The 22,679-nt window shown below is 42.7% G+C and overlaps 1 protein-coding gene across 1 annotated transcript in view; it reads right to left on the bottom strand.

Annotated features, from left to right (window-relative positions):
• The window catches only part of LOC133024655 (MAM domain-containing glycosylphosphatidylinositol anchor protein 2-like), a 171,991-nt gene that overhangs the window by 66,746 nt on the left and 82,566 nt on the right, over positions 1 to 22,679 (bottom strand). Inside the window, 3 exon segments of the mRNA XM_061091819.1 lie at positions 11,244 to 11,513; positions 11,712 to 11,844; positions 15,208 to 15,404. Of these exon segments, the coding sequence (XP_060947802.1) occupies positions 11,244 to 11,513; positions 11,712 to 11,844; positions 15,208 to 15,404 (600 nt within the window).

The raw sequence follows: 22,679 nt of genomic DNA, 5'->3' as shown, positions 1-22,679 counted from the left end.
AGGTTAGGGCCGTGAGGAGCTGAGCACTAATCGTTGATTAGGGCTGTAATCATGAAGTGTTTAATGATTCTCTCCATCTAGAAGAAACCAAACTGTTACACTGTTTGCCTTATTCCATCATCCCCCCCTCGCTTTATTCATTCACTTTAAATTGAGCTTGAAAGTGACTAGTCAGGTTGGTACCTCTGTGAGATGTGTGATAGCACTTAAGAGAGTGAAGCATGGCACTCAGAGTGGTTTCTGTGCTACAATCACAGTGTGTTGTCGTTTCAGTGTTTTTTTTTCTCAGCGAAACATCGAGTGTAGTTCAACTATCCCCAAAAATATCAGCAGGTAAAAATGAACCTGGGTAAAAAAAATAAGTAATCTTACATTAATGAAGGTTTTATTTGAAATTAATTAAAAGCAATTCATTAACAGTTAGATAATATAAATGGAAATAACTGAATACCATTAACAGTTTTTAAATTAAAAAGAAGCATCAGACTGACATGTTTTTTTTTCATCTTTAATTAAGAGCGTTGTCTTTTAGTTATTGATATCACATTCAGATTTACAAAACGCTTTCACTCAAAGCTTAAATATACCCTGCTTGTGCTTAGATTTGCTCTGCTTGTTCTCAAACGCGCCTGCTCTCAGATATTTTGTTGCTTCGATAGATTTCCTGCACTCCGGCTCAAGCTCTGGAGCGTAGGAAGTGCGAGAACAGACTTTTTATGAGGAGAGATGAAGCTGGGGCGCAAGAAATCTAATCACAAGCAGGGGATGTTTGATTGCGTGCGAGCAGGGTTTTGAGTGGAAGGATTGCAAACTCAAAATTTAACATCGATTATGACTCGCAGATAGAATATGTCATTCGTTTCCAAGTTTAAATCTTACAGAGCCTAGTCTGATTAAGATGCAGGTCAATATTACGTCCACTACATCATACGCCCGACAACAACTTTAAATACTGTAATTATTCCAGAATACTACCATATAAACCTTTTAGTGTTTTCTTTCGAATTTTGCTAAACTTAACTTCAAGTCCTCATTATTTTTCCATCTTGTTTTCACTCAAACCCAGAGTGTAATGCAAAATAATGTGAAAACTCCAGTAAGATATTTCAATGCAATAATGATATATTTATATCTCTACAAAATGTGACTGAAGTCGTAATACTCCTCATGTTTTCAGTGAATTATTGCTTATTCCAGATAAGATATTACTTTGGTTTAGTTTTTCAGAAAATATTGTTAACCTGGCAGTATCTTTTTCAGACAATTGACCTTATCGGCTTTATATCTGAATATTGGTGTCCATATAAATGTGTGCACCACACCAATCTAAACAACCACCTCTTCTTCACCTTGTGTTTAATTTATAAACCAGATTTGTTCTATTGAGAGGTTGTTTGCGGAAAAATTAGAAGAAATCTCTGACTTACTGTTTGTCAACTTTGTTAAAAAAGTCAACCATAAGAGCAATATTCTCCTTTGACAACGCCCTGCACTTTACATTCAGATCGCACAACTGCAGATCTTCAGTATGAGCTAACCTGGGAGGGGAAATCTCTGATTAAATCTGAGTGGTCACCTCAGTGTCCCCTACATTTTCCAATACTTCTTCCTCCGGGTGACTCAGCTACACTCAGTTCAGCACAGACCTGCGGTGCACGTCAAAATAGCCGGTGCTGCACATGTGCACTCATGCATATTTCAGCATCGGTTCCCTCCCGGCCTCCTACGCCTTCAAACCTCCATTCCTGCCATTTTATTTGACCATAAATATTGAATAGCAAGGAGGCATTCCTGTAAATCGACTACATTTGTGTACAAGAGAGATAAGTGGGCATTACTTCCCCCGGCTGTAGTAAATTTTGCTGGACAGCTGCTGTGACTAAAATGGTGCCTGTTTCTTTATGCATGGGAGAGAATCTAAAAGTAGAGGTGTTTTTAAAAAAGGGGAACTGTGGGGAGGTGAGAAGAGCAGAGTGGGGAGACTTTATCGCAATGTCCCTCGTCTTTCTACATTTCTAAAAACCAAGTCGTGGCAAAAGTCATATGAATCTTTAACAAAGGTTCTGCCTGGAGACAGAACTTTCCCATTTGCTCTGGAGATAAAACACTGTCTCCAACTATTGTTACACCATTGCCACTACTGCATTTTATGGACATAAGTCTTTAACCACTGTATGTAGGGTAGACAAATCCTGTGAAACATGTACAAATCAATACTAGAGCCTTGTGAAAAACATACATGTGCCTGCGTAGAGCAATTGCAACTCAAGATGCACTTACTGGATCCTTTTCAAAGGTTACAGTAGTGTCACACAGGCTCCATTAGTGGATTGAGTTTGCTCAGTTGTTATGGAGAAGGATCTGTTAACATGGGAGATCAAATCTTATCTCCGGGAAAACTTTGTCAGGTTTATTTGTATTTTTGTATCTCTCGTTCCCCTAAGTGGGTTAATTCACAAGTAGATAAAGTCCACAGTCCATTGGCTGCTAACTAGGGTTGCAGTAAAATCTGAATATTTCATCATATGGCACCTCCCAGGTTTATTAGCTCCAAGGCTCTGGTTCTTGCTCCATCATGTGTCTCTCCTGCCTGGCTCCTGAAAGCGTTGTCACAGTCCACATCACTCTGGATGACAGTAGAGGAAGTGGAGCTATAGTTCATAACTCCAGCATAACTATCCGATGCATAAGCAAACTTAGAACCTGCCAAGGGCCCAACATGGCCGCCAGACGGCACCCAAGAGAGCTTGAATCAGAGGAATGCAGCCCTGTATGCTCACTTAGGCACGTTGCATAGGGCCCTGTCTACCATTCATGTCAAACCAGGTATTGATGTTTCGAATTTTTATGAAGCAAAATTATCCCTCTGGTCACACAAAGGAGAAAACCATGAGAGTAAATTGGGGGAACAGCAATTGTTGTAAACATTTGATGTGAGCAAATAACAGTAACATTTGGTTGATGCGCTGTGCAGAACTCTCTAGTCCGTCTGTTCTGTAAACTGAGCGGAGCCGTGAATCTCCTGGTTTATCTGTGCTTTGCTATATAGCCACTCCCAGCGCTATATGTTCACTGTGCTATGGTCTAGTGCCTGTTAACTGTGTTCATGAACCGTATCTCAGAAAAGTTGCAATTGAACACATTACACATGGAACTTGTGCTTCCCAGCAGCAACCTCCTGTGGGAACCAGTCCAGTCAATAAAAGGCTGTGATGACACTACTCACTACTTAGTCTCTTAGTCAAGGTTTATTTACAACTGTGACTAATGCAAGATGGAAACCAATGTATTTACTGATCAAATATTGAGTCTAAGATGTTGATAAATTAGCCATATTGGGCCATATGGATGGAAATAATGAGAGTATTCAGACAAAACAAATAGTATGAATCGTATTTTAGATTTGAAAATGGTTTACATGGCTCACACTCAGGTAGGCAGAGGCCCAAGCAGATGTTTAACAAGGGCTAAGGGAGGCCAGGAGCAGCTCTGGACTTGAACTAACATTCAAGAGCAAATGGAAACAAGGTATCAGCCTCCTACTTCAAGCCTTCTCCATCTCTGTTTAAGAGGTGACACGGTCAAAATGAAATCTATGTACAACGAGGCAGCTAAAAGCAGTGATTAAACTAATAAAATGACTTGAGTGAAGTGCTCCTCTCAGCTACTTCTTATTTGTCTTTGTTATTATCTAACAGTTTTTTTTAAATAAAGTTAAAAAAGTGTACAAAAAGCCAGAGTGCATCGTGAGTTTGTCACACAGCTATTTCTATAAAGGAGTGATCTTTCACTCCAAGCTTTATGAAAATTATTTAGTATTTCTGCCGAGAGATTTGTGGATTCATCTCATTTAAGAGATTTTTTAGGCAACGTGACAAAAAAGTTGAATCGTGTCATCTCAGTCTGAATGGATACAAATTCCTCTTCACAGGCTTTATCTGGATCGCATTCAGTGTTTGGACTGTACGATAAATATTCAGTGCTCTGAGCGAGATTGATTTACAACAGCTTGTTAGCTTGGACTATGTGGCATCTGCTTTGCTAGGTGCCAAGTGAAGCAAGGTGCGATAAGCAGAATGTAAGCACACAGAGGGGAAAATCCACTGATATTTTTCTAAAAAACATTTTCAGTATCACAAGCTCTGCGGCACAAAACACAAGTCAGCATATGCGCAAACAAATTCGGCATGCATTATTGATGGATTTTTTGGAAGCTGGTTCCCTTTTATCATCATCAGAGCTTCTTGTCATTGAACCTTGATTGTGGCAACATGCCAGGGAGTAAAACACCCACTTTGGGGACACTTGCAGGTGCTACTTTATTCTTAGTACTATCAGGAGAAGAAAGAGTTCTGCTTCTGCTCACATTTGCATCAGATGCCTCCTGTAGCACGTTTAGCTGGTGATTGCAGGCACTTCTGTGGATATTCATCGTGTTCTTTCAGATCATTACCACACACTTTTCACTGTTCTCCTGTTCCATCTTTAAAAACCACAAACTGAAGTGCTTCTGCCTGCAGGGAGCCTGTAAGTACGATTCTCCGTAGCTTTAATAGCTTGTGGGAATAATGTGTGGCTTGTACATGAAAAGCGCAGATAATCGCACAAAGAGAAAAGCCTTGGTTGAGGCCTTCTTCTACAGAGAGCTTGTGTCACACAGCAGGATTACAATGCTGCCTCATGGGAGCTTCTTAGCAGGGCAGAGGTACACACAGCCCTGGTGACACGCACATATGTACACACGTACGGATGAAGACACAAAGGCATCAGAAATGTGCACACACCGCACAGCAGCACGACAGGAAAAAAATGTTTGAATGTGTGTTTTTTTCCAGCCCTCTCTCTCCATTACATTCTCTCCATCGTTGTCTGGCCGAGAAGAAAGACATGCCTCCCTCCACTCTGCATCATTATCCTCCTATTCACCCATCAGTCCATCTCATTTTTCAGTCTGCCCTGTCTGTCCGTCTCTCAGCACGCCTCACACTGTGCTCTCCATTCACTCTCACAGAGAATATCAGCATGAGGAGCTGAACTCATCTCTCGGAGCCAGATGGATGTCTCTCTAACTGCCACTCTCCTCTGCCTCAAGGTTAAACACAAAAAAAGGACAACGGGCATTAGCATGGCTCAACACACAAGGCATTCCAAACACCTTTCATGTTTCCTGTTATCACCCCATGCATCCCCACATTAGCACCAGCACCTTCCTCATGCACCAGCACCTTTACAGTATCACACATGTCCATTCCTTGGTGGGAGAGGGCTAGAGTCCTCAACGCTGCTCTCAACCTTCAGGCTGACCTCCGGCTAAAATGTATGCTAAAAGGGATTCATTTGCACACACAGGCGCTGAATGCACAAACAAAACATGCACATCGACACTAATACACAGACAAATACAACCGCACACAGACAGTCCTGAGGGCCGCAGCCCAAGAGACAGGCCCGTCTGTGCCAGTTCTGGCCGTCCAGCCATTAAATCTGGCATTCATGAATGGAAATGGATTCAGCTTTCCACCAGAATTTATTCCAAAGCAAATTTGATAAGGGTCATTCACATGTTGATTCACATGCTGACAGCCAGGTTTTTACAAGGCGCGTCATGATTGCTTACTCCCCTACAAACAGTCCGACTACAAACAGCGGGGACTCGCACTGGGAAAAGATTGCATTTTCACTTGTCTATATGTACCAGCAAGTCTCCAATCAGAGTAACAAGTAGTGGATGGTAGCTAGTGTGTTTAAACTCTGATGTGTGCATGTGTGTGGAATTAGTTGTGTCTACCTTAGTGGGTCGGAATGATGGATGTTTGGGTTGAAAAAAGCCTCGTACACAAATTTGTCTGATAGTCCTGGAGGAATTCTCGAGAAAATCCAATGATTTGCATCGAAAATCAGGAGTACACACTACTTGGCATGTATGTGTGCGTTTCTGTGTGTGTGGACATGGAAACAAAATGCTGGCCATTTGAGCAACACCATCCACAGCAGTTCCATCTTAATTCACATACTATCCATTTGAGAGCTGCCTACACAAATACAGAAAAATGAACTGTATGAAGATGCTGTATAAAGTACTTTGACCTGTTTTTCACTGCTTGGTGTCTTTGTTTGGCACAGAGTGGACTCAAGGGGCAGGAGGAAGCAGGGGTTTGACCTGCATTTGAAGACGTGTTGCGGACCCTTAATCCGTGAAAAAAATCTTGTCAGAAGGGTGATGTGTTGCCAGTAGCCTGCTGGGCTGGCTGTGGAGATGGCCAGGCCCTGGAAGGCAGTCTGGCTGGTGGCACAGTATGGCCAGAGAAACTACCATCTGCTGGGAAGCGATGTGTTTTCTCTCTCTCACACACACACTCACACACACACACACACACACACACACACACACACACACACACACACAGCCGCCCTTTGGCAACAGCAGTTTGAGAGGGCTTCTCAAGGACTGGAGAGGGGGGGTGATTGAGCTGAGAGAGGCGCCGATGAGGCCACAGAGTGACCCGACTGAACATGCCGAATAAACTCGGCGTAGCAGAACCAAATATTTTGGTACTTCATGTACACAGGCAGCATGTGCACATGAATATCAACACAAATGTGCACATACATCCACAGGCTGATGACACGCATTTCTGACCAAGTGCTAATAACTTCGACAGTATCGCATCCTTCATGGCCACAGCTAAAGAAAAATATTTCAGTTTGACAAAGCATGTGTACCCTCTTGACTTTGAACTATGTACAACTGTTTTGTTATCCACAGTTCAGATATCGGAAAATTGAATCAACAGGAATAACGCACACACACACACACACACACACACACACACACACACACACACACACGCCCGCTTTCTACCAGAGAATGAAGATTGTAACATGCAGTCAAGTGATTTAAGTGCCATGATTGTACTGTATATGGTAGTTGATATTGTATAGTGGTTTGCCGAGTAGCTTCAATATAATTTCACTGCAATCATGCATGATAGATTGACATTATAAGGGAAGTTGATAAAGAAAACTAACATGGTTAAATCCAGTCACGACTGCCTCACCCTATCCACTTCTCCTCCCCTGTGCTTCTATTGTGGATTTCGTTCAAATCAAAGAAATAAAATCATTTTTTCGTTCTCGATCCAAACATCTAACGGTATCCACGGTGGAAACTTAGCGCGCACCCGAACCAAACCAACCACGCAGTCTGCTTGATATGGAAAGAAGCTGTGAGCTTGTTTTCATGCAGCGTGACTCTGAGTAGCGTCAGGGCTCGGTATGATAAAGTGCCACAGACAAGCCGCAAGAGCACGAGCACACAATGGAGAAATTATTCAGATCGAGGCTGCATCATGGACACGCTTTGGCTTGTTAAATGTCAGCGGCAGAGTCAGACATCAGAAAAAAAATATGGAGAGAACGTACGTGTACAAGTCATGTTTATTTTATCACCTAAAAATTAAACAGGTTTGTCGTCATGGAAATGGTTGAGAATAAAATGACAATGGAGCCCTGTGACAACTAAAATCCATTACAAGGTGTAGTGTCGCCACTGCATAACAAAAAGTCTGTAATAAAACCCCATGTAATGCATTTGGACACTTTCCTGTCACTGTTCAGCTATAGTGCACCCCCACCCCTCGTCATCCGGTGCATGTTGATCCCAAAATTGCATTTGCGTCACTGACAGCTCATCAGACTCAGGAGAGCGCCTCTGAGATGTGTGATAACATGCTGAACTCATCTCCTGTCAATTAGCAATGTCAGACAGACCCCTCCTCCCTACCCAACCCATTGTTTCTCACTGTTTATGAGACTGTCAAAGAAATGAAATAAAGACAGCACTAGTTTTGGATTTTAAAGCATCGGCTGAGGCCATTTAAATTTGTCTTCCTTTTTAATTGGCTTTACTGTGATAAACAAAGTCCAAATTAAATTGAGATGTCTTATACGCACGTTATCTAAAATGTTTGCTTGCTGACGGTTCGTGAAAAGAGGGGAGGAGATGAGCTGGAAACCAGGAAGAGAGGGGCGCCAAACCAGCAACCAGCAACCAGCAACCAGAGAGTATTCTGGTTAAAGGTTGAAACACTGAAGGAAGGTTGGGCACCACCTGGAGACTGCTGAGGTTCAAGCCATTACAGGACTAGTTGGGGCGACAATCTAGTGATGAATTTATATAGTTTAAATACATGCATTTCCAAGTCATTGAGGCCTCTGACTTTTTCTTTTCACACTGACTTGTTGTCTTTGGTTTTAAAATGTGTGATGACTCACTGACTTGATTTACTCAGGACAGAGTTATAAATCTACTTCATCCCCTCCACTACGTGATTTTCCCTTGTTTAAACATCCACAGTAAATTACTGGGTCACAGAGACGTCAGCGATGACTTCAAGAGATTACATAAGACTACTGATCGATGCTCATCTCTCTAAAAAGGTGGGGGGTGTTTATCTATTGAAGGTGAATGAAGGATGTGGTGGATCCCGGACACTGAGCCAAAGTCAGTGAATGAGAATACAGAATTAAGAGCTAACAGCAAACTCAGCAGGGTCAAGTAACCACTGTATTGGATTTACAGAGCCAATTGGTTGCAGTTTGCACAAATTGAACTGCTTAATCAATGACTGAGTACCCTGTATGCCATTTAGTCAGAATAATGCATGTGTGGCTTTGGTAATCTTTTAGAAAGTAACATAGCAGCCATTGTGTGACGCACTGGAAGAATAAGCTAAGTACCTTATTAAAACATATATAAGCCACACATATGAACAGTAATAAAGCAAATTCACCCTAAAACAGTAAAATTGGTTTTCTAACCTGACTCTGCACGATAGACATAAACATCCAGCACACAAACAATAAAATGTGACAGAACAATGCACAAGTGTTTGAGGAGGACTAACTCCGGCGCAAATCAACGTATCAGCATCAGAAGCCGAGCAAACAGCCCATTCCAGGCGTTCTAAGAAATGTTTTGATGATATTTCGCTCAGACGAGAACCTCTGTGAACTCCAGACGTGTGTCACATGGATGAGAACAGGGAATTTACTACAGCGATTACCTCCACTGAATCTGCTGTGAATTATTTGTTCCCACAGGACACCTGACATCTTCTCTTTGATGTCGGCCTCTCAATTTTAAGTCCTCGACTACATGGGCACTTTCAAAATAGAGAGAAGGGGTTTATCTCTCAGGAGGGGGGACCCATCAGGAATGATTTGTTGATGATCTGATTTTCATCCCGGGGAGTATATGGCTGCTTGAATAAATGCTTCTGAAGCTGGGTACAGAGGCAACCTGATGATGGAGCCGCGGTCTAATCTGCGAGATGAAAGCAGAAAAGTCTCTGAGAAGCTTGCGTTTCTGGGCCAATCTACTAAACTGAGATTCAAATGTATGTAAGATGTTCTGAGGAAAAGTTCAAATGTAAACAGGATGAGTGGATGTGGATCATCCTGTGAATGCTGTTTTGCGTGCAAGGATTCCACTAATTAATGCATCTTTTTTTTATTCACCTGCAAGAGGTGGCTGAAGTTTCACATTCAGGAGGCAGGGATCCTATGTTATGTCACAGATGAAAGCCTAGTCCCACGTCATCCTTAATCCTGCAGCTTAGTAATAGCAGGTGATTTAACAGTATGAAAGTCAATTTCCTCATGCATTATGTTCCATCTTTGCAGGTCCTCTAACAAGACAGCTTTTTTCACTGATGGTTAAATTGCCTGTCTTGCGCATTAATCTTCAAAGTAGTTTTGGAGCATTTCAACGTGTGTAACATATGTCAGGTTCATAAATAAAAAGTTCCCTCTACGCTAAATGTTTGCTAAAAGCAGTACTTTGCTATTAATGAGCTACAGCAAGATCAAATGTTTCTCTGCTTCTTGTGATTCTCAGGTGAAGATCAGCTTGAAAAAATAAATATTTTCCTAATAATGGCCAATCTGGCAGCAGCGGGCCTAACCCTGCTGATCTTGTTTAATTGGTGTTAGCCACTTTTTTAATCTATGTATTTTAATTAATGTTTTCAAACTTGCCTTTAGCATCGTCCTTGGCCATCTTAAAGTAGCCTGACTATTAATATCTGAGAAATCTGATTGTCTGTGATTGGAAGGTCAAACTGTCAAGCTTCAGATCTGAAGGACATTTCAATTTGTAATATGATTAACAAGGCAATTTTGATATGAATTACAAAGCAAACATTAATAGCATGCAGTGCATGGCTGGAATTTTTAATCTCTGAACAAATGACGAGACAAGCAGAAGATAATATCTAAAATGTACAATCATAAAATAAACATTTAAGGCCCCTGATATATTATACACATCAATTATTTTGTGACAGTGCACATTGTAACTGATGGCTCTTGTGTCCCAAGTGTTACACTTCACCTATAATTCAATTTCTTTGTCATTGCTAACACTGGATGCTGGAAGTGTTCGATATTAAACCAACAAACAAACAATCCAATAAATAGGTATGCTTGAAATGATCATTATAAAAACAGTGCACCAGTTTTTTCCAGTTACAGATGTTAGAAATTTTTTCATAATTTGCTTTCATTTTAATTATACTGCACATTTTAACAGAATAATACACAGATAATTTTGAGTTATTCTGAAATAGAGGCAAATGTAAATTAAACAAATTAAATGCAAATTAAAGTCTCTGACATAATTTAAGATGGTGGTGCATGCCTTCTCCTAACTAGTCTGATTGGCTTTGTGTGAGCAGAAGCTGCCAGGAGGTAAATTCAGAGCTGACAACCTATAAATGTTCTAAGAGATAGATACAGGACTCTGATAAGAGCAAGATTATGAAACACATTTTGTCTTTGATTTCTTTAGCAAACAGGAGATAAATTGGCCGTGTGTACTTGTTGAGCTTAGTAAAGGAGATAGAGGGTTAAGGGGCAAACTCTGGTGAGAAATCAACTTCCATGAAAAAATATATTATTGCCATTAGGGGAAAATATGGTTATTAAGTAAAAAAACAATTGGAAAGATGTCATTTTGAAAGAAAGACTATTCTGAAATGAAAATGAAATCTAATAGGATTCTAAAAGGATTAGACCAAAGCCAAATTGACGAAATAAAAATCTATATTGAGTTGATTTTTAAATATTGACCATAGAATTTCTCTTTGTATTTGTTCTTTTTAGTTTTTAAATAGATTCTACTTTCTTTAATTTAATATTGAACACTTTTGGGTTCTGTACATTACACAGTCATGAATTCTTACCTCGCACAACAATGGTGGTGGACTTCTTCGCCGGGTTTCCCACATTGTTAGTGGCCACACAGCTGTACACCCCCGCCTCATCTGAGGAGATGGCGGGCAGCGTGAGCGTACCCCCCTTCACCACGCTTCTCAGCGGCAGGACGTCATTACTGCTGAGCCAGTTGAGTAGGGGGGGAGGCTCCCCACCTGTGGTGATGCACACCAGCGATACCGTCTGGCCAGGATTGACCACGATGGGATCCTCCACCAGCAGCTTGATGGATGGGGAGGCTGTGGAGGAAGAGAGTGTGGAGTCTAAGAATGACTGGCAGGAGATGGACAACTTTGGCAGTTATGACAATTATAGTATAACTCTGCTGAGGAAGAGCACAGCACTTCATCCGCCTGCTCTACCTTTATGAAGGCAGCTTTGTGCATAGTGGAGCTTTGGGTTTACTATGCCAAGCTTCCAGTAGAAATGCGTCTTACCTGTCTTATTGGTGAGTCTGAAGATGACACTGCGGTCGGGGATCCCACACACATTCCTCACGGAGGCGACGCAGCTGTAGTTTGCGTAGTCCTGAGGCCGCAGGTTCTTCAGCTTGAGAATCTTCGTTTCCCCCTGCAGCTCAGACCAAAGCAATACTGGTATGAACATGTGTGAAAACAAATCAACTCAAGCAAGTAGAAGACATCAAAAGGCTAAAAAAGCTCAACAGGAGGGTCAAAGAGATGAATATATATATCAGTTTGAATGAAGCCAAAAGTAAAAAGAAAAGGCAGCCAAATGTAAGAATATTCTTCTAAAATCACGAGTAAAAGTTTCTTTAATATTTCAAGGAAAGATTTCTCATCTTGCCAACATGTGGATTATCCTTCATTCTATGTCCCTGCAAACAGCTACTGGAATGTGGATGGTTCAGTGGGGGAAAAACAAGCGTTGACACAGACTTTGTGTTTGATTCCAGCCGGGCCTGTCAGCCGGGAGCCCCGCCCACGAGGATATGATGACAATGTGACCCTCTGATCTGAGTGACTCTAGCGTGAGGACACAGGGCAGATTAAACCACGAGTCAGCCTCACGCTGGGGCAGTCCACACAAAATGGCAATCACTCGCATCTTTCTAACCCCTTCGTAGCCAGCGAGGCTCGGGGATAAGTTAATTGTATCAGATTAGCCATGCAGCCCACACTCCACTTCCTTTCTTCCTTTCTGTCACCCCCTCTGCTTGGGAGCAGATATGGTGAGATGAGGTCTCTGGTATTCAGCCTTTACTCACAGCAGGGGGCAACGGAAGGCCGGGAAGGCAGGGGGGCGGATTGGAAGAAAAATCTATTTGGAAAATGCAAGGGGCAGAGACGGAATGGAAAGGACAAACACATTAAACCAAGTGGAGAGGGGGAATTGACGGGACATATTGATGTAGAGATTGAACGCTAAAGCGCACAGGAGCTTCGGGAACAGGACGCCTGGCTGTCGGTAAAGGGCAAAGGAATTATTGAGGAATTTATTGTCGCTGTCACTGGGGAAATATTTTATCTATTGCTTTGTTTTTGCCTTCATTTTAGGGATTAAATGTATATAAATAAAAAATATAAAAATTAAACCTAAACTTTCATAGCAGCAGGGAAAGTTGTTGACTGCATACAGGCCCAGAAAATGATAAGGCAGCTGAACCAAAGAGTGAAAGAAGCATTTCATAACTGACATGATTGTGATGTGCACCTCAGCTCGGAGATGAACATTATGTTGTTAGCTGGGGTTTGAATGGTAACCGTCTCACGCTCAAGACAACATGCAACAATAGAAGATAGCACTTCAAGAACCCCCCCCCCCCCCTCTGTGCATAAACGACTATTGATACAAGCTAAGGGTCTGATGAGAGATGAAATAGCTCCATTACACTTTTGATTATTGCCCTTCTTTGACACACTTTGGGGCGAGAATTATGTTGTGAGAGGTGGAAGGGAAAGAGCCGAAAAGGATGGAGTGTTTACGTGTGCGTTTGTGTACTGCTGTGGTCCTTGTTTAATCATGAAACAGTTCTACACACAGATTTCAAAATGCCACCTCTGCATTTCTAAAGGAAAAGTGGGAATATAAAAACATTTGTTGGGCTGCGTTACAGTGAAGTAAAGAATAACAGAGGGAGGGAGGGAAGGCAGAAGACAAATTCAACTGAAGTCCCGGACTGAAACGGCCTCGATGTGACCTCATAGTCTTGATTTGGGTCAATTATGAATTTGTTAATTGTCTCCGGATATTTCAGCCCAATTTGACCATATCACTGAAAAATATGTTATTAGTCATTTATAATAGCACATTAGCAGGAGTTTAGTCAGGATTTATTTAGGGTTGGACTGCATAAAGCTAATCTCTGGGCTTGGGTAGCTCTCAAAGTTTCAGACCCAATTAAATCTTTAATAGAGGGCAGGACGAAAGATCGAGGAAAAGAGCAAAGATGAATGAAGAGCGGGACGGAGATGGGAGGAGCGTCTGATGAGGCCCAGTTGTTCGGCTTCTTCAGTCCCCCACACCCACTCCATTAGTCCCCGGCCATCTTTCTCCATTTGGCCAAACATCAATTTCACTTCCTTTTCCTCTCCCTCTCTCTTCCTCTCTGTGTTTCCTAAAGCCCTTTTCCCCCTTTTGCACGTCTCGTAGATTTCCACCCTCTCTGATGCCCAATCCCACGATCACATCCAATTCAATCAATTCAAAAAACTACAATTCCCTTACTAGCGACAGAACAATCCCACTCAGAGTCTTTGTTGACTGCACGAGGTCCGCTCTCGACCAAAGCCTCTCCGTTTTTCAGATTGTAAAGAAAATCCACTTGCTCCATTTAACTGATTGAGAAGGGAACCCAAATCGTCCTGCTTCTGCAAAGACTGTGAATCAGAGGCAGTGAAGCCGATATTGCTTTTCATGGCGGTTAATGAGAACAACTCTTACTATGCCACAGCACAGCGAGGGGTAGTGTCTGGGTTTGAGGTACAAACCCCCCCCCCCCAAGTGCTACGGAGTCTTATTCCCCAAAACATGAAGGCAGCGCTATTACAGCAGTACTTCTAATAGTAATATGTAACCTTTCTAAGAAGTGTTGATTAATTAACTACCAACTGTGACTGACTCATCACTGCAGTGAAACACAGGAAGAGTTTAGAAGATTTTGATAAAGGTCAACATTTACATATCTGTAGAGTCTGTTTATAGCCCTTTAGTAAATGTACGCATTATCCACAATGTCTCGTAGTACTGTGCATTCAAATTAAGATTAATGGTGATAGAAATCGAATTTGGTCTGTACTTTCTCCAGTGTTTGCCTTTCACAAATGAAGAACACAGCAGGACAATCTCCGGTCAGATGCGTCCACAAGAACACAGAGCGTGGCACAGCATGCAGGAGGTAATGCATGCTTTGTGCAGCGGATATTGTTTTTCTCCTTTACGACAAATCAACGCCGCGCCTCTCGGTTCTCACTGTCTTACTAAGTTGACCTGTTTGTCAGCCTGCCTCCAGGGATATTTGTATTCTTTTTAGTTTTACTTTTTTAGTCGTGTGTTAGAAATGTCATTAACGCACCCACTGGCACGTTTGTGAATCCTCCTCCAAATTCTCTAATGTGCTTTCACATGGGCTCACCTCAACATTATCCAGAGTTTCTACTAGAGGGCTGGCTGGAGTAACTCCGGAGAAAGTCCAGAGCCTCTGATTTGGTCATTTGTGTTTTCAAAGACATGGGTGAATGGCAATAAACTGTATTGTGAAGCACTTTGAGGGGTCACACAGACCATTTACCCCTCCTGAGAATGTTCCCTGCATGTCTGAAAGCAGCTTATGAAACACTACTTTATAAGCATTTTTATTGTAATGCAGTACACAGGATCAACAGTCACAGAAGTGGATGAATATTGCTCATATCAGCTAAGTTCTAAAACCCAATTTGTATGCTCTTGTCCTCCACATTGCCTCTGGCTTACCTGTGTGAAAAATGGCTCGTAGATCTCCACGCCCTTGTCTGAGCCCTGCGTCAGAACCTCCCTCCCGCGGTGCCAGCTGTAGCGGACGGGCGGGTTGGAATTGGCCACGCAGCGGAGGAACACGGTCCTCTCGTAGTAGAACTGTTCCTTGGCCTCGCCTATGCTCTGATGCACGGTCACCACCGGGTCGTCTAGGTCTGCGAGAGGAGCAAGCACACAGAACGGAGAGGGAACCGTCAATAAACACTTTTACGCGAGTTGTTCAATTGATGAACGAGTCGATCAGTTCTTGCAAATCAATCAATCATGCTCATCACATTTCAGGCAGAAATGAAGTGTGCATTTCCTCAGCTGTCGTAGTGAATACAAAGAAAGGAGCTATGAGATGTTTTTACTCTGTGATTACACAAGCAACCCCCCCTCCCCTAATCAAGACGTTAACCCAAGGGGTCAGGATTCTCATTGCATTATGACGGCCAGTTATTGGCATGTTCACACAGGTCGATGAGCGAGAGGAGGTGAGAGGCCGACTGCTTGAACTACTTCAGTCGATAGGAGACAACCCAAGGGCACATTGAGTTCCCAGTCAATGAGCAAACCATGTTCCAAGTCTCTCTCCATCGTGCCCTTCAACCACGAGCGAGGGTGACAAATACAGTGCACGGAATTACGTCTCGTCTCCATCACTTCAATGAATATTGTTTGGCCTCCGGATTCTGGCACTGCGATTGTGACGCATCTGCTGTCCTACTCATTTCCCAGCAGATCTGATGGGAGTTTTTACACCAATACTAGACAGTTGGTTATTTGAGAAAGAGCTTGTGGTTGATTAAATGGATTCAAAGTTAATCATCTTACCCGGCTATCCCATTAAGCCTTGGCAAATGGTATTCATCATAGCTGTGGTGGGTCTGTTAGCATGCTAAATCTCGCCTTTTAGATTACGTCCATCTTCACCCTCAAAGATCATGGGGAGCGAGCTGTTTCCCTTTCATCTCCCACCAAGATGCAATTAGTTTTTAACAGGAGCAAAAAGGCAAATTAAGGGATATGATTGAGAGACTCTAATGCAAGTTATCCCTAATGCCCGAATTCTAACAGATAAAGGCTGACCGTTAAAGGGAAAAAAAAAGCGGTTGAGTGTATTAAAGAGTGAGTAAGTGTATCAGTGATTGAGCAACAAGGTGGATGATTGAATGATTGAGGGAGCTGCCGTGTGAGCATGCAAGTGCAAAAAAGCTTACAGTAAATGAATATCCAAATCCATAACGATTATAAGCCTCCAGAGAGAAATACTGCACATGCCTGAGGTATTTTTAATGGATGAATTCATCACTTTTAATTCAGTGGCTGCCCACCCCTGGATTTGCTGAGGATCAGGTCCTAATCAAGGTGCCTGTGGGCCACAGCATCCAGTCCTGACGCGCCGGCCAGAGAATGCTGATTCCTAGCTTTCATTAAAGACATGTTCTGCCCTACAGCTCCTTAATCAAAATCTAGCAGCGGTCAATACTTCATCCAGGATCCATTACAGTGTCTCAGGTAAGAGCAATTACCTTGAGGGGGGTGGGGGAAAAAAACAGGGGAGGGAGTAGACGACGCATCGGAGAAGACGGAGCGATTGCGGGGATATTTTAGAGAGGCAGATTGCCCTAAATAAATACACTAATTCATTACAGAGGAGGAGGAGGAGGAGAGCATGAATCCTGCATCTTATCTCTGACTTTCCCCAGCATATGTCTCATCTGTTTCCTGCATCAAACAGTCAATTTACCAAGTGTGGCAGAAATGGAGTGATTCATGGACAGCCCTATCTGCTGTGGAAAAGCATGTGTCTCTGAGAGCTGGACCTGATAGGAGCTTGTGTTTTTTTCCCCCCCTTGTGGTGGCAAGAGTGTGAGTGTGTGTATCTGTATGTTTCCGTATTAGGTGAGGAGCGGTGTGAGCTATTAAAAGGGCTAAAATGATATGCAGAGAGGGAGTGGATGCAAGGAGCGCAAAGTGATAAATATGGAAATATGGAAATGTACGCACTAGATTAAAATTTGATGAATTTCAAACAAAATTCCACCTCCACCATCACTCTTTCCCCTCTAAGGATGTTCCGTGTGTGTGTGTATGTATGTGTGTGCATGTGTGTGTGCATGCATGTGTCACCCTTGTGCAATTAGCTTCTGAAGTCACGCCTGACTGATTGCGAAGCTTAAATCCCAGAGCCCGGAGGAAAAGTGCGGTGTGCAGGCAGCCTGCGCCAGAGTTGTTAGGGTTTGTAATTGCAGGTTTATAGGTTCACGGGCCGGTAAATCTGTCCATGTACAGCTAAACGCTCCGGCGAGCTAACCGTAGCATCACTCCTGTTCAATCACGGCACGTCACAAAGCTCTGAGTTGCTCTGATATCAAGACAGGGTGGGGGGGGCGGGCGGGACAGTGTGATACGAGGCAATACTTGAGTCAGATGAAGCCTCCCAAGCAGGAAAAGGTATCAAATCCGTTTTTTTACTCCATTTCATTTGTGATTCTCTGGATCTCGAACACATATCTAAAGATGCTGATTTTCCTGTTTGATAAGCAGACGGTAGATTCCTACTTGACGGACCTACCAAAACATTTGTTGGACAAATAGGCACAAGTGAGTGCTTTGGATGAAAGAGAAGACGGAGACTAAAGAAGGTGCTTCATTATCACTTCAAACCGTAGCTCCTTCCTTTCATGTCCTCCAACCCTCTCCCCTCCTCCCCAAAAAAAGGAGCAGACACCTGCACAAAAACTCACACTCATTACCTCACTCCACTTACCCACAGACAGGCACTGGCATCCCAACTCACACTTTTTTTTGGGGGGGGGGGCTGTCTCTCAGGTGTTACTCTCATATAGGTTTGTCTATTTTTTCTCCACTTTGATGTCCTCCGCTGTCTCCGCCTGAAGTTGCTGAAGTCGCCTGGGAAGCGAACACCTATCAGGCTCCCGAACGTCAGCGGGTGAGTGACAGAGGCACCGCGATTAATTTCATCTAATCACCATCCCGGCTTGATTACCAGTGGGAGCCGCCGATCTGAATGACATTTGTGCAACGCCTTTAATGAGTGAACAGCCCCGTGATGTCAAAAGATGCGCAATTTGCTTATTATTTTGCAGCAAGAGGTGGAAGTCGGAGGGGGGAGGGGAGAGAATCAGAGGGACGGGAGGGTCTAGAGCGTAAAAACTTTTTAAATTGCCGCTGTCCAGATGCAGGGTTAATGAGGTGATGACACTGTGTAGCAGCTGTCTCCCATACTCAGTCTAAATGAGGACGACTCGCTGTCTTTGTGGGGCTTTTTTTTTTTGCAGAAATATGAGCACGAGGCAGAAGCGATTAAAGAAGTTAGTACCTGGCAGCTTGCCTTGAGAAGGATCTCACCTTCAAGCCTCTTTCTAAGAAGCCGTGGTCTCAAAGCAAATCATTAAAAAAAGGAGAAGAGACGCCTCCACATAAATACCAAATAATGTGATGTGAATTTGTGTATAATGTGTCTTTTTTTAACATATTGAGACTGGCTTCTGAAATTGTGTCTCCGCTCAGATTAAATGCCCATCAAACGGTGTCTGTGGAGATGGATTGATTTTTCTATTTTTTGATAAATATCACCACCACCTTCAGATGAATAACAAGTGCGATAATGTGCAGAGAGAAGACTGGATGTGATATCCAAGCGTCAGCGATAATTCCCTGCTAATGCATAATGCATGGGATTAATGCACTGTAAGAAGACCTTAAAAGTGCAAACAATATGCAACATCAGTAGATTGTGTGTAAACACAGTACATCAAACGGGACAGCAAAAATAAAGCATGTTACAGATGGCGTGCAATTTCAGTTTGCTGAATGGGGCACTTAAACGCATTTCATTTATGTGGGTCAAAGGGTTACTGAGCCATGTTGGTGATATACAACATCCTGCTCGTACGGAGGCCTCTGATGGAAAACATGAACACCACGAGTAATTTACTGTCCGGACATTTCCTTTCCCTCCATCCCGCAACCCCTTTGCTACAGTGACCTATATCTCGTGGTGACACTCCTTCATAACTAGCTCCCGTTCGCTGTATCTACCCGCCGTCAGCTGCTGCCTCATACTTAAGTGTGATAGTGGTGGAGGACAGATGTGATGGGGGAGTGGGTGAGGGCACGGCGCATCTATTTCTGCAACGACTTCACGGTGACAATGGGGCCTGTGTAACAAAGATATCTCCGTAAACTGAATATCATTCTGTGAGACACGAGGTGCGAGCGCGAGCGGCTTCACGTGCTGCAGCGCTCCCGGTGCTGTCACTGGGACTAAAGGAGGCCGAGGGGAGAATCCAGGGAGGAGCACGCTCAGGCGCTGTGTCATACCTGAGTGGGACAGCACACATTTCTCCGTTGAAAAACACGAGAGGTAACTGGACAAGTCATGCAAGGACGGAGCTAAGTGCATCTCACGCACATAATTTAGATGGAAACACACACACATGGCTGAAGATCCAGTGTTGACTGATGACTTATGGAGCCATAAGTCATCAGTCAACGATATCATGACTGATTATTACTTGTCAACCAAGATGTAGAGTACAGTGACAGTCTGGTAGAACATCACTTCTGAAATCACCCCACGTATGTGCATGCATTATGCTCACATGCGCACAAGATTATTGAGATTAAGCAGATTTGGATATTCATTTGAAGTATTTAAAATATCATATAACTAATGCTGACACTAGCCAGTGCTTATTTGGAGAAAGGTTAAGGCTTAAAATTAGTGTTTTGTGACTAGTAACGCTTAATTTGTTATATTATATAACATATAAGGAAAATAAAATGAGTACATGCATGTTTTGGGGGATTTAGTTCAATCAGAAGCTTTGCACTTAATCATGTGATCCCTGTTAAAACAACATGCCAACATTGTTCAAATGTTTTTAATGAATGGTTTGATACAGGTGCTGGACAAACTAGGTTAAGGTTTGTAAAGGGCAACACACCAGCCCTGCCATAGCTGCTGCACGGCATGCCTCAGTGGTAATGTAAAACAAGTGCTGAATTATTCATTAGGCATTTCCACATTCCTGTGTTAACTTGAACTTAAGTTTCTCCTGAAGGAAGCTGCTTTCCCCTCGTTCTTTAAAATCTCCTGCACTTGACTTCCACAGCCCCTTACACACGCACACACAAACACACGCACGTACACACTTACAAACACACACACACACACACACACACACACACACACCTCTGAGGCCACAGTCATCAGGCCTGGTTAAGTGTAATCACTGCCAATTAAAGCAGCAATGCAGAAAAGAGTCAATGGAGCGATAGTGAAAGATAAAGCATTATACAGTGCTGGTAGTAGAGTAGCTAAAATGGAAATAAGGACACTGGCATCGTTAGAATTGCGAGAAGGTGCTCTAATGTACAGTAAAGTGGGCTCGTCCCCTCAAGCTACTGGCAGCTAATGCATAAGGAAATGTTTGAGATAATGTGCAGCGGGGATGCATTGTATTTGTGCTATATACTACAGACTTCTGATTGCATATTTTCCCTTTAAGTCGGTGCAATGTAAATGCAGGATGTTTAGCCTTGTGGATGATGTCTCCCTCCAGCCAGATGAAGTCATCCTGCGGTTTAACTGGGCTGTTTAAACGTTTCTAAAAGAGCTGGAGCTTTGCTCAGGGAAGCTGCATGTCCATCTTCCTCGGTGACAGCCCTTTTCCAATTATGCTGTCTTTGGAGCAACTCTGCACGTCCGCAGGTGTGCGCACACGAGCAGTGTGTGTGTGTGTGTGTGCATAGGTGGACAACGCATGTGACAAATGGAGGGGCAGACATCAGCGCCTCATTTCCTCCTGGTGATGGATATGAGGAAATAATGAGGCCCAGTTCTCCTATGTATGTGCGTTTGTGTGCGTACGTGCATGTGTGTGTGTGTGTGTGTGTGTGTGTGTGTGTGTGTGTGTGTGTGTGTTTGCCGGGGGGGGGGGGTAAGTAGTAATGAATCTCCTCTTCATCCTCTCCCTCAGACAGTGGCGTCTGCCTCAGCATATCGCCTCTCTAATTCATCTCACTAGAAGACAAGGAGGCCACAGACCAGTGGTCAAAACAAAACCACCACCCCAGCCTAGGAACCATCCATTGAGCACTGGTGACATAATGGTTTTCTGGTTTCAGGCTAATGACTGTCTTCTTTGTCGGGGCTGGACAAATGGGGAAATCATTCATGAATGATGGCTTGAAGGTGTTTTCTTTACATTAAAAGGAGAACAAATATATGCCTATACGTGTTTGTAATACTACTGCTGTTTTCATACTTGATACCAATAAAAGCATTGAGTGTCTACTTAGAAACTGATGAAGTAAGGGCAAATAAAGAGGCTAGAGAGGGATACTTGGCTTATAGAAGTGTGTGTGTTTTCAATAACATAGTGTAGTAAATGACTGTGATGAATGAACAGGAAGAGGTTTAAAAGAATTCCAGATGTCGCGTTCAAACGCAGGCCAGCCTCCAGTTGGCTACTGCTTTTTTGACCATTGACGTAATGTCTGAATTACAAGCCAATGCTCCGAAGACACTACAAGAATAAACATTAAATCAACCTAATGTTGTATTGTTGCCAACAAGTGAGTCACGGCAGCCTCGAATCGCATCAGTGACTTTATATATTTATGAATGTGTTTGAAATTACATCAAATTAAATACTTTCTTTAACATATAAGTCATTGGTAAACACTCAAGAATGAACCCTAACTGCATTATGTCCTGTCTCAACACTCCGTTCTGGAGTAATGAGGACATTTTCATGCATGCCTCGAGTGTTCTGTGTAACACTACATTTCATATAATCATTACTGAGTCTCTTTTGCTTTTCCGCCGTCTCATATCCCCCCATCCCCTCATAAAAAAGAAAAATAAATCAGTAAACAACTATTTGATTACTTGTCTCCTTGGTGATTTGCACAAGGCAAATCTGCACATATTTGTTTAAAGCACTATTCTTCAACAGAATTTTGCCTCAGAACATTTCAAGAATTTTATTCTCATGAGACGCTTTCAGACATTGTATAAGTTCCAGGCAGCCATTAAATGCTGAAGTACAATTTTCAGTAATTTAATGATTGTTTTGAAACAGCATGAATTATATAATTCCGGAGTGCAATCACATCTGGCACAAAAGAGGATTCATAAATATAAAAGAAGCAACTTGGACAAAAACAAAATAAGAAATCATGAAAGCAATTATTTTTAGTAAAAAGAAAATTATATAAAACAGTAGAGTGGCATATCCTTCAGGGCGGTCTCTTCTTGCTGAATGCCTGTCAGATCGCAGCCAGGTCATCGCTGACAAGCATGGTAGCGACTGTCAAAAAAATTAAATTAGATGTGGAATGTTGCACTTTCCAAGAGAAATGGACAAAGACAAGCCACTGTGTGTGAAGGGACACACTCAGTGATGAAAAAG

This window comes from Limanda limanda, chromosome 18, assembly GCF_963576545.1.
Source record: "Limanda limanda chromosome 18, fLimLim1.1, whole genome shotgun sequence".
Classification (NCBI taxonomy): Eukaryota; Metazoa; Chordata; class Actinopteri; order Pleuronectiformes; family Pleuronectidae; genus Limanda; species Limanda limanda.
This window is presented reverse-complemented; position numbering and strand designations above follow the sequence as displayed.